The sequence below is a fragment of the Perissodus microlepis genome, chromosome 14 (genome assembly GCF_051167445.1).
Source record: "Perissodus microlepis isolate ML-2025 ecotype Zambia chromosome 14, ASM5116744v1, whole genome shotgun sequence".
Taxonomy (NCBI): domain Eukaryota; kingdom Metazoa; phylum Chordata; class Actinopteri; order Cichliformes; family Cichlidae; genus Perissodus; species Perissodus microlepis.
Window position 1 is genome coordinate 3,598,450 of NC_140474.1, and position 14,216 is coordinate 3,612,665.

Here is a 14,216-nt window from a genome sequence, read left to right on the forward strand (position 1 = left end):
TGTGCTGCTGTAAAATCAGCATTTTATCCATTTTATCATATTTGAAATATAAATCTAATATAATCTGTTTATTAATATATTTTCTTTGAAATACAGTTTGCTTTTTTTGAATATCATAATTATAATAATCCATAACTATGTGGATATGTATATTAGATTGATTTTAGAGATATAAAGGCCCTCCATAAATGCAGGGAAAAGCCCTGTAACTTACTTTATATGTTCCGTAAAAAGGTGGACAGAGCAACAGACACCCTTGTGACACTCTTACCCAGTCAGCTATAGCAGCTATGACGACCACTACTTGTGCAGTTGATAAAAGGACAGGTAATGTTTGTCACGCTGTTGCACACACAGCACCCTCATTTGTTTCAGTTCGTCAGTTGTTATAGACTATAGCAGGGGTGGGCAACTCCAGGCCTCAAGTGCCGGTGTCCTGCAGGTTTTAGATATCACCCTGGGTCAACACACCTGAATCAAATGATTAGTTCATTACCAGGCCTCTGGAGAACTTCAAGGCATGTTGGGGAGGTCATTTAGCCATTTAAATCAGCTGCGATGGATCAAGAACACATCTAAAACCTTCAAGACACCGGCACTTGAGGCCTGGAGTTGCCCACCCCTGGACTATAGTGTGCGCTGTACACAGGCAGGATTCCATATGCAAAACACACATTTAAAAATATAAAAATAAAAAAGTTTAAGCTCCTCAAGAAAAGAGCACTTGGGGCCCCAAGCCCCCTCTGCTCCCCCCTTGCACGTGCCTGCTCCTCACTACATATCAGACTGGATACTGTAGCTCCTGTGAAAAACAGAGCCTCAAATCAGAAGTTCTTGACTCCATGGGCCCATGTTAAATAAAGGGTTCAGAACAGTCTATTTGCACTGACGCATTTTTGTGTGAGTCTGACATTAGGCTAAATTTACCCCTATAAAATAAATGTCTAAAAAATCTATAAAAATAATAATGCATGTCTTTATTTAGGAAAATAAACAATTCATTAATTGATTCATTGTCCGGTTAATACAAGATTAATTCAACTGGAGATTGGACTTCCTGTTACACACAGAAGGAAGACAAGGTTCATCCAGGTGCACATTGAGGTTTATTGCTCTGAAACGCAGCAAAAGAGCAGTTCTGTGTTACTGATGGCTTCCATTACAATAAGTGGCCTGTGTTACTTTTGTGAGGGGTTACGTAATGGACCTTTAGTAATCAGCCCTCAGTAAACAGAGTAAATGACAGACAATAAACCAGGAAACAATACACAACATAAGATGTACTGGCTGGTTTATCAAACCATTTCTTATAACTTTAACTGAAATCAGCTAATTGTTTTCTATTATTTTTCTGATGGAACAACATGGTTACGCAGTCTAATGCAGGAGACTAACATCACTTAGCTAGGGCACAAACCCACAGATAACCTGAATCAACTCTCTTATTTGGTCACATTAAACGCCTTATAAACAAGAATTACACTCCAAACATGTTACTTTAACTAAGTATCAGCTTTACATAAATGTATGTAGTGCTCGTATAGCCTACTGCTCTCACCAGAAACACAGCACAACAGCATTACTTTTGTAAGGGATCATTTTGCCAGTCACCCGTTTGTCTGAGCCGCCACTGCCACCTACTAGTAAAACTAAATATCGCCATAACATCACATCAGGTGGGAGCAGATGAGTTTTTCGCTCTGTGCTATGATATAAACTATTGTCACAATAAAAGCTAAAAAAAAAAAAAAGGACTTCAACTAGAATTCTGAGGTTTGTTTTTTACCCTTAAAATACTCAGGGTGTCTCACCCATCCGCCTTCCTCCCTGTATGCAAACTAAAACAACGAGCTAACGGACACGCACCCAACGAAAAGACACTTCTGCTCCAGAAGAAAATTAAGCGATTTTTCTTCCGCATCTGTTAATCATAAAGCGGCGTCAGCAGCTCTGACGGAATCTGAGTGTGATCCGTTTACTTCTGATAAACGTCTCATGCTTAACCTGCTGAACGGGAAGATTTTTTCACCGGATTTTAAATAATCGGCATTACAAAGGTAAGTAACGTCTTCATTATTTAATTAAGGAATATTATTTGTTTATTATGATTGCCCATATTTGCATGTGGTTCAATATACTGTTTTGAATAATTCGTGTATTAACCTGATTAATCTGATTAAACGACTGTAATGTAGGATCGTTAAAGTAATTTAAAAACATAATCGAAAATATTGAAATAATCAAATAATAAATAAAATATACATGAAATATGATCAAGAAATTGTCGTGAATAATGTTCATAGCTGTGAATAATGAAAGTGAATAACTTTCTTTAGTAGCTTCTGGTTGCACGGAAAAACGGGTAATGGGCTAGAATGAGGATGTAGTTACGCCAGACACATATTCTTCCTTTTGCTGAATGCTGGACAAGTTCAGTACGATACTTTTTGAGTAACCTCACAAACTAATAAGAAATAATTTAATTTTCGCTTTATTGTTTTATGGTCTTCTCATCTATCAGAAACTGAGAAATACATCCGCTGGTGGCAATTGTTACTGCACGTGTACTTATAGAAAGTGCACGGGCATTTGTAGAGCTCTTGCACTGACACACTTTTCATGACGAGTGATAGCAGTGATAACAGTAAAATAAATTACCCGATTTAATTATTTACAGCCAACTTTAAAAAAAAAACAACTTTGTTTTTATACAGCGCTTTAAAAAATTATTAGAGCACCATTCAAAGAAAATATTTGCCACAGCTACCCTGCATTAACAGTTATGGTAATTGCCTACTATTACAGTTAACTGTGTTTGTATGCATATAAACGTAGTCTGAGAGTTTGCCCCCTAATTATGGTAGGTTAAAGCATTCACTGCTCTGTCTTTAAGCTCGAGCTGTGTGATACACCAAAAAGAAGTAATAATGTGACATATGCACACATATAGTGACATACTGTGTATACACAGCACAATGGAGGATATGAGAAGCCTTCGGTCTGTGGTTGAAATTACTGTAGCATGACACAGCCACTTCACTCTCAAAACAAAACTAGTGTTGTCCTTACACTTAAGTTTCAGTTCTGAAGGTCACCCAAATGTGGACCAGAACAAGGATTAAAACATGAATTAAACTTTGAGGTGCTGGTATAGCTCGCTGAGTTGAGCAGGAGACCCACATTCTGAAAGATAAGAAGATTTTTTTATTTTTTCAATTTTCCTCTGCTCAGGTCATGCAGCAGATGAGTTAGACAGACAGTTAGAGCAAACGTATTAAAGAAGCAGTTGCTCGAGGACAAGATAAAAATTGTTCACTCTCTTTTGCTTGTACAGGTTTCATGACCTGGACCAAAACTAATTTGAGCTAAAATGAAAAACGATCAAAATCATCAGGGGCCTTGTGTTCTGAAAATTAAACAGTTGATGTATATCACTTCTGTCATCATCACCATTCTACTCCTTTGGACCATCTATCTGCTGTTTTGGTGAGTGAAATTATCTGAAATTACAGGACCCCACAGGAACTATAGCAGTATGCGGTTCTTACTGTATCATTTTTTGTTGTTTTGTTAAAAAAAAGTTAACAGCAGAAATGAAAAAGCAAAGTCACCTAAATGTGTAGCTGCAGACAAAACATTACAACCCTGTGAAGTTTAAAGTACTTTCCTGTTTTTGAGTTGACTGATTTCTACTGTCAAGAGCCCGAGATGATGGCAGATACAAAGTTTAGGACTCAAAAACAGACTATGAATCTGGTGCCTGGGGCCAGTTCTTGTGCTGCCATTATCAGAGCTTCTGTGCTGCCATTTAAGGAAGCCTTTTGTAGCCACTAACAAGACTTCGTGATGTCAGCAAACTTTTCTTTCTGTCAGTGGCATGTCTCATGCAAGGGCTTGACAACCCATAATTGTTTCTGTTCCTGTTTCTCAGCATGTGTGTGTGTGTGTGTGTGTGTGTGTACATATATATTTACATATATACGTACATATACATACACATACACACACACACACACACATATACACATATATATACAAACACATATATAAACACATTTATCTCATCCCTGAGGTCACGAAGACTCCTGAGGAAGTTGACTTGTCAGAGTCAGTGGCTGGCTCTATTTTGGAAAAGGATGTGATGCCCTGCATGGAGGAGGCGGGCCACGATGCCAAGGAACTGGCTCGAGAGGTAGCTGAGCCTGCTCCTGAGCCAGCAGCCCCCCGTCTCCTCACTTAGAAAGAGGACCCGTCATTAACCAAATGTTTTGCAGTCGTGGATGAGAGTGATAGTCCGACGGGAGACAGGAAGCAGACATTTTTTGTTTGTGATGGGTTGCTGATGCACAAGTGGATCCCAAAGCCTGGAGGGGACTGGAGTGTAGTCCAACAGATAGTGGTCCCGGCTAGTTTGAGTCAGCATGTGCTACAAATAGCCCATGATCATTCATATATGAGAATCAGAACATTACTGTATCTCAGTATGTGTGTGAGTGTATGTATGTATGTATATATATGTACGTATATGTCTTGATGCATTCTCAATCATCCAGGAAAGTAAATCTCCAAAAAGTTGATTCTGTTCATCTGGACGTAGCGTTTTGTGGGAGAAACGTTTCGTCACTCATCCAAGTGACTTCTTCAGTCTCAGCTGACTGCAGGCTTCCCCAATCTTATAAACAGTACATTTGCATAATGACTGAAACCAGCCCACTGAAGGAACAATGGGCTGGGAGGTCAGTTCCTTGATCTTAATTATGCAAATTCTCATGACCATTGATCAACAACCACTGATCAGTGGTCATGAGTACCATTCACAGAGAGTTGGGTAATTGCTGCAATCACAGCATTGTAAGATGGTGACAGATGTACCCTACATACATATTATGTATGTGTGTGTGTATATATATATATATATATCCAGCACATAACAGCAGGGTGCAAGATGCTAGCAGGCAAGGCATACATGGAACGCCATAACCAAGTGGCCGGCATAGTGTACAGGAACATCTGTGCCGAGTATAACCTGGAAGTCCCGAGGTCAAAATGGGAGATGCCCCCAAGGGTGATGGAGAATGACCGAGCAAAGATCCTGTGGGACTTCCAGATACAGACGGACAAAATGGTGGTGGCTAACCAACCGGACATAGTGGTGGTAGACAAACAGAAGAAGACGGCTGTAGTGATCGATGTAGCGGTTCCGAATGACAGCAATATCAGGAAGAAGGAACACGAGAAGTTGGAGAAATACCAAGGGCTCAGAGAAGAGCTCGAGAGGATGTGGAGGGTGAAGGTGACGGTGGTCCCCGTGGTAATCGGAGCACTAGGTGCAGTGACTCCCAAGCTAGGCGAGTGGCTCCAGTAGATCCCGGGAACAACATCGGAGATCTCTGTCCAGAAGAGCGCAGTCCTGGGAACAGCTAAGATACTGCGCAGGACCCTCAAGCTCCCAGGCCTCTGGTAGAGGACCCGAGCTTGAAGGATAAACCGCCCGCAGGGGCGAGCTGGGTGTTTTTTTTAATATATATATATATATACATACATATATATATGTGTGTGTGTGTGTGTGTGTGTGTGTGTGTGTATATATATATATACACACACACACATGTATATTTCATATATATATATGTATATATATGAAATATACATGTGTGTGTGTGTGTGTGTGTGTGTCATCTCTGTAGGACTGACAAAACCTTCGCCCACTGGATCCTGTACTACGGAGGAGTTTCAAGTTCGCCAATCTTACATCAACTAAATGTGATTCAGAAGAGTAGTCAAGGACATGTTGGTAAGCTAAATTTTACTGAATACTGCCTAATTTTAAACTTTTTAGTTCATTTTCATTGCTATTTCAAATGGGGTTTACTGTTTACTGGAAAAAAGACAGCCAGAGATCAATAATAACTATTGGTGTACTGCAAAATGGTCTTTAAACACACAGATCATGAAAACTGGTGAGCGAAGAAGTGTCTATTGCATAATGGGAAACCCTAACAGCCTGGACCTACTGCAGCATAATTAAGGGAAGATTCGGAGTCAGTTGATCTAGTGCAGTTTTTCTCAAACGGTGGTACGCGTACCACTAGTGGTACTTGGGCTCTCTTTGGTGGTACGCAGGAAATCTCCAAAAATTTTTTGGATTAAATAATATACCATTGGGGAGGTATGCAAAGACGACACAAGAATTCCCAAGGCTCTTCTGGGAGGTGGAGTAAACCAGAAAACGTCTCCCCAAGCGTGAGTCCTCTATGAAGAGCAGTCTTTCTTTATCACCAGTGGTCACGGCCACTACATAGAGCTGGCGGGCTCGTTTCCCTGGGACTTAACACTGCAAAGACGCCACTGCGCTGTCACGCTGATGGTAAAAACACTGCCCTTTTCCACGGTGCCGCGATCCCAGCCAATATCGATGAGCCGGCTCTATGTGAGAGAGGGAGTAGCGCCGCAGCAGCGGTGTATTGAGAGCGGTGTCATCACATGGCGGGTGGGCAGCGGATCCAGCAAGGCCACCACATTTTGTGTCGTCGACTGAAACACCACGAAGAGCAATCTGAGCTTTGACGTACATGAACTACGAAGGAGGGTCGTGAAGCCAAAAATCAGACAGATTAATCACAAACAGCAAAAATTAAAATGTACAGCTCTGCTATCACTTCCAAAATAAATGAAGACAGAAAACTAAACAGCAGTAGGTCTGTGAAGGTTCTCAGTCATCCAGGTCATCGTAGTCAAAGGAGCTTGCAAAGAAAAGCGTCTGGACTTCTTTAAGTTACTTGAAGACGTTTCACCTCTCATCCGAGAAGCTTCTTCAGTTCTAAGGTCAAATGGTGGAGAGTCCCAGATATAAACCTAGTGGGAGTATCCCCCCACAGAGGGACAAAAGGACCCCCTGATGATCCTCTAATCGCCTGAGCCAAGGTGTGAAACTGGGTGTGGGTCCCAATCAGCCAGAGTTTCGGGTGTGTTCATTGTGAAACCTGGCCCCACCTTATCATGCGAATTCCTGAGGTCAGATGGCCCAGGATGTGAGTGGGCGTTAAGGCGTCTGGGAAGGGATCTCAAAACTGGATTATAGATGGCAGAGAGTTGGTGTCGTAAACCCCCGCCTCTGTTCAAAGATGGTCGCTCACAGTGGACATAGATGGCTTCTTTCACTCCTCTTTCAAACCATCTGTCCTCTCTGTCCAAAATGTGAACATTGGCATCCTCGAAAGAGTGTCCTTTATCCTTAAGATGCAGATGGACTGCTGAGTCTTGTCCTGTGGAGGTGGCTCTTCTGTGTTGTGCCATGCGCTTGTGAAGTGGCTGTTTGGTCTCTCCAATGTAGAGGTCTGGGCATTCCTCGCTGCACTGTACCGCATACACCACATTGTTAAGTCTGTGTTTTGGCGTTTTGTCTTTCGGGTGAACCAGTTTTTGTCTGAGCGTGTTGCTGGGTCTGAAATGCACCGGGATGTCATGCTTGGAGAAAACTCTCCTAAGTTTTTCTGATACACCGGCTATATAGGGGATGACAATGTTGTTGCGTCTGTCCTTCTTATCCTCCCTCGCTGGTGTCTGGTCTTCTTTTCTGTGCCTCTTTGCTGACTTTAAGAACGCCCATTTAGGATAGCCGCACGTTTTGAGTGCTTCCTTTACATGTGTGTGTTCCTTCTTTTTTCCTTCAGGCTTAGAGGGAACATGTTCTGCCCGGTGGTGTAGGGTCCTAATTACTCCAAGTTTGTGTTCCAAAGGGTGATGGGAGTCAAAGAGGAGGTACTGGTCCGTGTGTGTGGGCTTCCGGTAAACTTCGATGTTGAGTTTGCCGTTCTCTTCAATGTGCACAGCGCAGTCCAGGAAAGGCAAACAGTTGTCCTTTGTGTCTTCCCTGGTGAACTTGATGTTTTTATCCACAGCTGGAGTAGCATTTGTAGGGTTACTATCTGAAGTTGGGCTAGCTGGTATATTTAATGATGTTCTGTGTGCTGGCTAGCTACACAGCTATGGTTAGCATAATATAAACACGGTGAAGCTGGAGGATGAACGCTAACTTTTTTTCCACTCGATAAAAGTTAATGTGAGGGTTCCCGAAGGTTAGGGACAAATGCAAATGCATGTCGTGATGATGTAAACGGACCAAACTTCAGTCAGGAGAACAACTGCAATATAAGGTAGTCATTAATATACTGCTGCATGGGCTGGGCTGTAGTTACATCATAATGTTTTAAAAGCTGAGCTTTAAAATGAACAGTGATGATTAATACTGAGACGGGCCGACAGTGATCACAGACTTTTTTAGGAGCTTGTTCAGATTAAATAGAACAAAATACAAAACATTAAAACATGTTAAAAACACAACAGCCTTAATAAATGCAGTTTGAGAATCACTGATCTAGTGAATGTTTTAAGCATAAAAAACCTCAATCAATACTGGGAACTGGTCCCACAGAACAATATAAAGAGCTCCCAGTAAGGGGGCTGAAGGCTCTGCCTCCCATTCCACTTTTAAATACCCCTGGAACCACAAATAAGCCAGCAGTCTGAGAGCAAAGTGCAAAGGGTGACATGGTTGTTATAGTGGATTTAAGGAGCAGTCCTGCTGGTTCATCAAAAAATGTGCCCACCAGGGGGCAGAATGCAGATCCTTTATTGAATTGCCATCAGGGAGTGTTTTGATTGGCTGTCGCTTAACAGCCAATTTAGGCTTTCAGTGGCCGACCTTCATTGCTGTTCAGGTTCCGTGTGCCATTTGGCACATGTCTGAAGATCTGGGAGCAAGCTTGGGGTTACAGAATCAATATCTGCCACATCACTCAACACATATCTCAGTGGTTTAGAGTTTAGAATTCCCTCTACCTCAAAAAGTACTGTTCTGAGCACCTCTTTTGGAACAGTTTGGGTCTGAAGCAACCAACCTTCACTGTGAATGATCCAAAACAGTCATTTCCAGTTGAAATAAATGGAGGCTTCAGTAACCGCTGTCTGCAAGGTGGCAGGTCAGCCATCCTTGTTACAGATGGAGTGGCTCTCCACCTCTGTCAGTCTGGGCAGGAATGCTGGTGGTGCCTAACAACTTGTCGACCATTTAGAATCCAATATCTGTGGCACAGCAAATAGCTCCTGGATGATGAAGGTCCTTGTAAACCGCAATGAGCTGGGTCACTTTAGGCCGAGAGTCCAAGATCACTGGATGGATGACATCATCATCATACTCTGGAGCTAGGGGGAGCAACCTACTGGTGGTAGGCACTGGCTTGCCAGCACTCAGATGACTGAACTCCTCAGCAAAGCTGTCTTGTTGGGCTTGTCTTAGGACCTCTCTTTCAGCTTCCTGGTAGTCTTCAGCAGACAGATTGGCTTTCTGAGCTGCCACCACATGACGGGACCGTCAGGGCCGACCGCCTCTGTCAGGACAATAAAGGAGGAGAACTGATCAGCATCTGGGAACATAGACATCTTAGCAGCTTCTTTCAAATGACATATGGTGGTTTTCATCATTCAATAGGATCTTCTGTCTCTCAAGTGATGGTTGGTGTGTTCCAGAATTCAGATGTTTTCTGCAGGAATTTAGGGGATGACTCCACCTGCCACAGCTTTTCCTTGTGTGATATCATCAGTTGGGTTGTTGGAGTCAGACTGGAGCTCTGTGAGGACTGTGGTGGAGTCTGTCTAGAAGATGATATTTATTGCAGATACTCACTGTCAGTTCTCTTTGTAGTACTATGGCCAACTGAGCAGCTGTTAGTGCAGCACACAGTTCCAGTCTGGGCACTGACTGTTGTTTCCTTGGAGCAACCCCCAAACCTGCCAAGAATGATACCGCCACATAGGTGTTTGTTTTTTCAGTAGGTAGGTAGACCACTGGCCAATAAGCCCTCTCCTGAGGTATCTGCAAATACGTGGATCTCTCTCTTCAAGTTCAAAGTCTCCATTTCTGAGCTCATATAGCAATGAGGTATGGATATGCGGGAGAGATGTGGTAACTCCTCCCAGTTCTGCCGCTGCTGTAGCACCCGAGTGAAGGGTCATCCCAGTCTCGTTGTCTGTCCCACAGCTGCTGTAATAGAGTCTTGGCCTATGTTGTGAATGGGACAATGAATCCTAGCGGGTTGTGCAGACGTGCTAGGACTAGATATATATTTCGCATTTTGGGGGTGGATCGTTTGGACATATGGTATTTGTACCTCAAAGCGTCTGAGTTGCAGAGGCAGCGAATTACCAGTGCGGGTTCTCGTGGGTAAGCACCTGCTTCACTGAGCCATGGTTCATACTCTCTGACTTAGCTTCTCTCAGCCAGTGGTTGATGAACTCAGGTGTTACTGGCCCATTGCTGCAGCTCAAACTCCCCCTAATATATCAATGCTGTTAGTTTACTTCTGGGTTTCTTCCGTGGAAGGGAGACTTTGTTGTCAGTTGTCCACATAAAAGGACCTTTCTATAGACAGGCAGACATCCTCCCCTGGTTGGCTGTGGTCAAACACACGTTTCTGGAGCGCAAAGGTGCCACAACAGGAACTCCATGTGGTTTCAAATGGGAGAACCTGCCAGGTGTAGATGCCAGGTGGTTCCCCTGTCTTTAGCCCTCGCCACAGGAATTGTAACAAGGACTTGTCTTCAGGGAGCAGCCTCACTTGGTGAAACATACCTTTGATGTTGCTGCTGATTGCGACTGCATGCTCTGTGAAAATGCTCAGGACCTCCAACAAACTGGAACTTCAGCTGGGGCCAGGCAACAGCAGTTCTTTGAGGTTGTTCCCCTTATAACTGAATAAGCAATTTAAGACAGTTCTATTCTTCCCATTGCCGTTCACCATATGATGTGGGATGAATCAGAACTCCACAGCTTTGTTCAGTTTTTCTTCAGACACTTTAACTGCATAACTTGCCTTTACTAGTTTTTCAGTCTTCAGTCCGTATGACCCCCTATGAGCAAGCACTTTGGTGACAGTGGGAAGGAAAAACTCCCTTCTAACAGGAAGAAACCTCCGGCAGAACCAGGCTCAGGGAGAGGCGGCCATCTGCTGCAACCGGTTGGGGTGAGAGAAGGAAGACAGGATGAAAGACATGAAAGAGAGCCAGAGATTAATCACAAGTGTGATTCAATGCGGAGAGGTCTATTAAGACATGTTGAATGACAAAGGTGACTGAAGAATAAATAGTTAATGCATCATGGAAATCCCCCAGCAGTGTACACCTATTGCAGCATATCTAAAGGAGGATTCAGGGTCACATGCTCCAGCCCTAAATGTATGCTTTAGCAAAAAGCCTAATCTTAAAAGTAGAGATAGTGTCTGTCTCCCAAATACAAACTGCAAGCTGGTTCCACAGAAGAGGGGCCTGAAAACTGAAGGCTCTGCCTCCCATTCTACTTTTAAATACTCTAGGAACAACAAGTAAGCCTGCAGTGTGAGAGCGAGGTGCTCTAATGGGGTGATATGGTACTATAAGGTCATTAAGATAAGATGGTCTTAAATAAGGTTTATTTAAGACCTTGTATGTGAGGAGCAGGATTTTGAATTCAATTTAACAGGGGGCCAATGAAGGGAAGCCAATACAGGAGAAATCTGCTCTCTCTTTCTAGTCCCTGTCAGTACTCTTGCTGCAGCATTTTGAATTAACTGAAGGCTTTTCAGGCAGTTTTTAGGACTTCCTGAAAATGACGAATTACAGTAGCTCAGCCTAGAATTGATAAATGCAGAACTAGTTTTTCAGCGTCACTCTGAGACAGGATATTTCTAACTTTAGAGATGTTGCGCAAATAGAAGAAAGCAGTCTTACATATTTGTTTAATATGTGCGTTGAAGGACATATCCTGGTCAAAAATGACTCCAAGGTTCCTCATAGTGTTACTGGAGGCCAAGGTAATGCCATCCAGAGTAAGAATCTGGTTAGATACCATATTTCTAAGATTTTCAGGGCCAGGTAGAATGACCTCAGTTTTATCTGAATGAAGAAGCAGAAAGTTAGAGGCCATTCAGGTCTTTATGTCTTTAAGACATTCCTGCAGTTTAATTGGTGTGTGTTATCTGGCTTCATAGTCTAAGGAGCTTGGAAAGAAAAGCATCTGGACTTATTTAGGTTGCCTGAAGACGTTTCACCTCTCATCCGAGAAGCTTCTCCAGTTCTAGGGTCAAATGGTGGGGAGTCCCAGATTTAAACCCTGTGGGAGTTTTCCCCCAAAGAGGGACAAAGGACCCCCTGGTGATCCTCTACCTAATCACATGAGCCAAGGTGTGAAAACAGGTGTAGGTCACAATCAGCCAAGGTTCCGGGTGAGCTCATTGTGAAACCCTAGCCCCACCCTATCCTATCGTGTGATTTCCTGAGGTCAGCTGGCCCAGGGTGTGAGTGGGCATTAAGGTGTATGGGAAGGGATCTCAAAACTGGATTATAGATGGCAGACAGTTGGTGTCATAAACCACCGCCTCTGTTCAAAGATGGTCGCTCACAGTGGATGTAAATGGCTTCTTTCACTCCTCTTTCAAACCATCTGTCTTCTCTGTCCAAAATGTGAACATTGGCTTCCTCGAAAGAGTGACCTTTGTCCTTTAGATGCAGATGGACTGCCGAGTCTTGTCCTGTGGAGGTGGCTCTTCTATGTTGTGCCATGCGCTTGTGAAGTGGCTGTTTGGTCTCTCCAATGTAGAGGTCTGGGCATTCCTCGCTACACTGTACAGCATACACCATATTGTTAAGTTTGTGTTTTGGAGTTTTGTCTTTTGGATGAACCAGTTTTTGTCTTAGAGTGTTGCTGGGTCTGAAATACACTGGGATGTCGTGCTTGGAGAAAACTCTCCTGAGTTTCTCTGATACACCAGCTACATAGGGGATGACAATGTTGTTGCGTCTGTCTTTCTTATCCTCCCTCGCTGGTGTCTGATCTTCTTTTCTGTGCAGCTTTGCTGACTATAAACGCCCACATTCTCTGCCCGGTGGTGTAGGGTCCTAATGACTCCAAGTTTGTGTTCCAGAGGGTGATGGGAGTCAAAGAGGAGGTACTGGTCCGTGTGTGTGGGCTTCCGGTAAACTTCAATGTTGAGGTTGCCATTCTCTTCGATGTGCACACCGCAGTCCAGGAAAGGCAAACAGTTATCCTTTGTGTCTTCCCTGGTGAACTTGATGTTTTTATCCACGGCGTTAATGTGAGCAGTGAAGGATTCCCCTTCTTGTGTTTTCATTTTGACCCAGGTGTCGTCTACATATCTGTACCAGTGGCTGGGTACTCTCCCTTTAAAAGAGCCAAGAGCCTTTCTTTCCATTTCCTGTATGTAAAGGTTGGCTACAATAGGTGACACCGGGGAGCCCATGGCGCAGCCATGTTTTTGTCTGTAGAAACCCTTGTTGTATTTGAAATATGTAGAGAGGTCTAATAGTGTGCAAATCTGATCGGGGGTGAAGTTGGACTGAGAACCTTCACAGACATATCTGGCTTCATGGATAGATAGAGCTGGGTGTCATCTGCATAGCAGTGAAAATGTATGTTATGTCTTCTAATGATGCTGCCTAAGGGAACCATGTATAATGTAAACAGAATTGGTCCTAGCACTGAACCCTGTGGAACACCATAATTAACATCAGTGTATGAAGAGGACTCTCCATTTACATGAACAAATTCTATTAGATAGATATGATACAAACCACTGCAGCGCAGTACCTGTAATACCTACAACATGTTCTAATCGCTCTAATAGAATATTATGGTCAACAGTATCAAACGCTGCACTGAGTTCTAGCAGGACAAGCACAGAGATGAGTCCACTGTCAGAGGCCATAAGAAGATCATTTGTAACCTTCACTAAAGCTGTTTCTGTGCTGTGATGAGCTCTGAAACCTGACTGAAACTCTTCAAATAAGCCATTCCTCTGCAGATGATCTGTTAGCTGTTTGAAAACTACTCTTTCAAGGATTTTTGATATGAAAGGAAGGTTGGAGATGCGCCTATACTTAACTAACTCTGGATGAATATCAATGGAACTGAAAGTAGCTGTAGATAATGTTACATCTGTGAGATGATTATAGGTATTTTGTTCTCTAATGATTAAAATTTTATCTGTGAAGAAGTTCATGAAGTCATTACTAGTTAACGTTAAAGGGATGGTTGGCTCAACAGAGCTCTGACTTTTTGTCTGCCTGGCTACAGTGCTGAAGAGAAACCTGGGGTTGTTCTTATTTTCTTCAATCAGTGATGAATAGTAAGATGTTCTGGCTTTGCGGAGGGCTTTCTTTCTATT

The 14,216-nt window shown here is 43.1% G+C and overlaps 1 protein-coding gene across 2 annotated transcripts in view; it reads left to right on the forward strand.

Annotated features, from left to right (window-relative positions):
• The first annotated feature begins 1,840 nt into the window (after positions 1–1,840).
• LOC146372866 (uncharacterized) overlaps positions 1,841–14,216 on the forward strand; it is a 39,240-nt gene continuing 26,864 nt past the window's right edge. Inside the window, exons 1-3 of one of the 2 annotated variants that reach the window (XM_084950636.1) lie at positions 1,841–2,057; positions 3,335–3,486; positions 5,688–5,794. In XM_084950636.1, the coding sequence (XP_084806762.1) occupies positions 3,371–3,486; positions 5,688–5,794 (223 nt within the window). In that variant the 5' untranslated portion in view covers positions 1,841–2,057; positions 3,335–3,370. The other variant, XM_084950637.1, reaches the window with a different exon arrangement.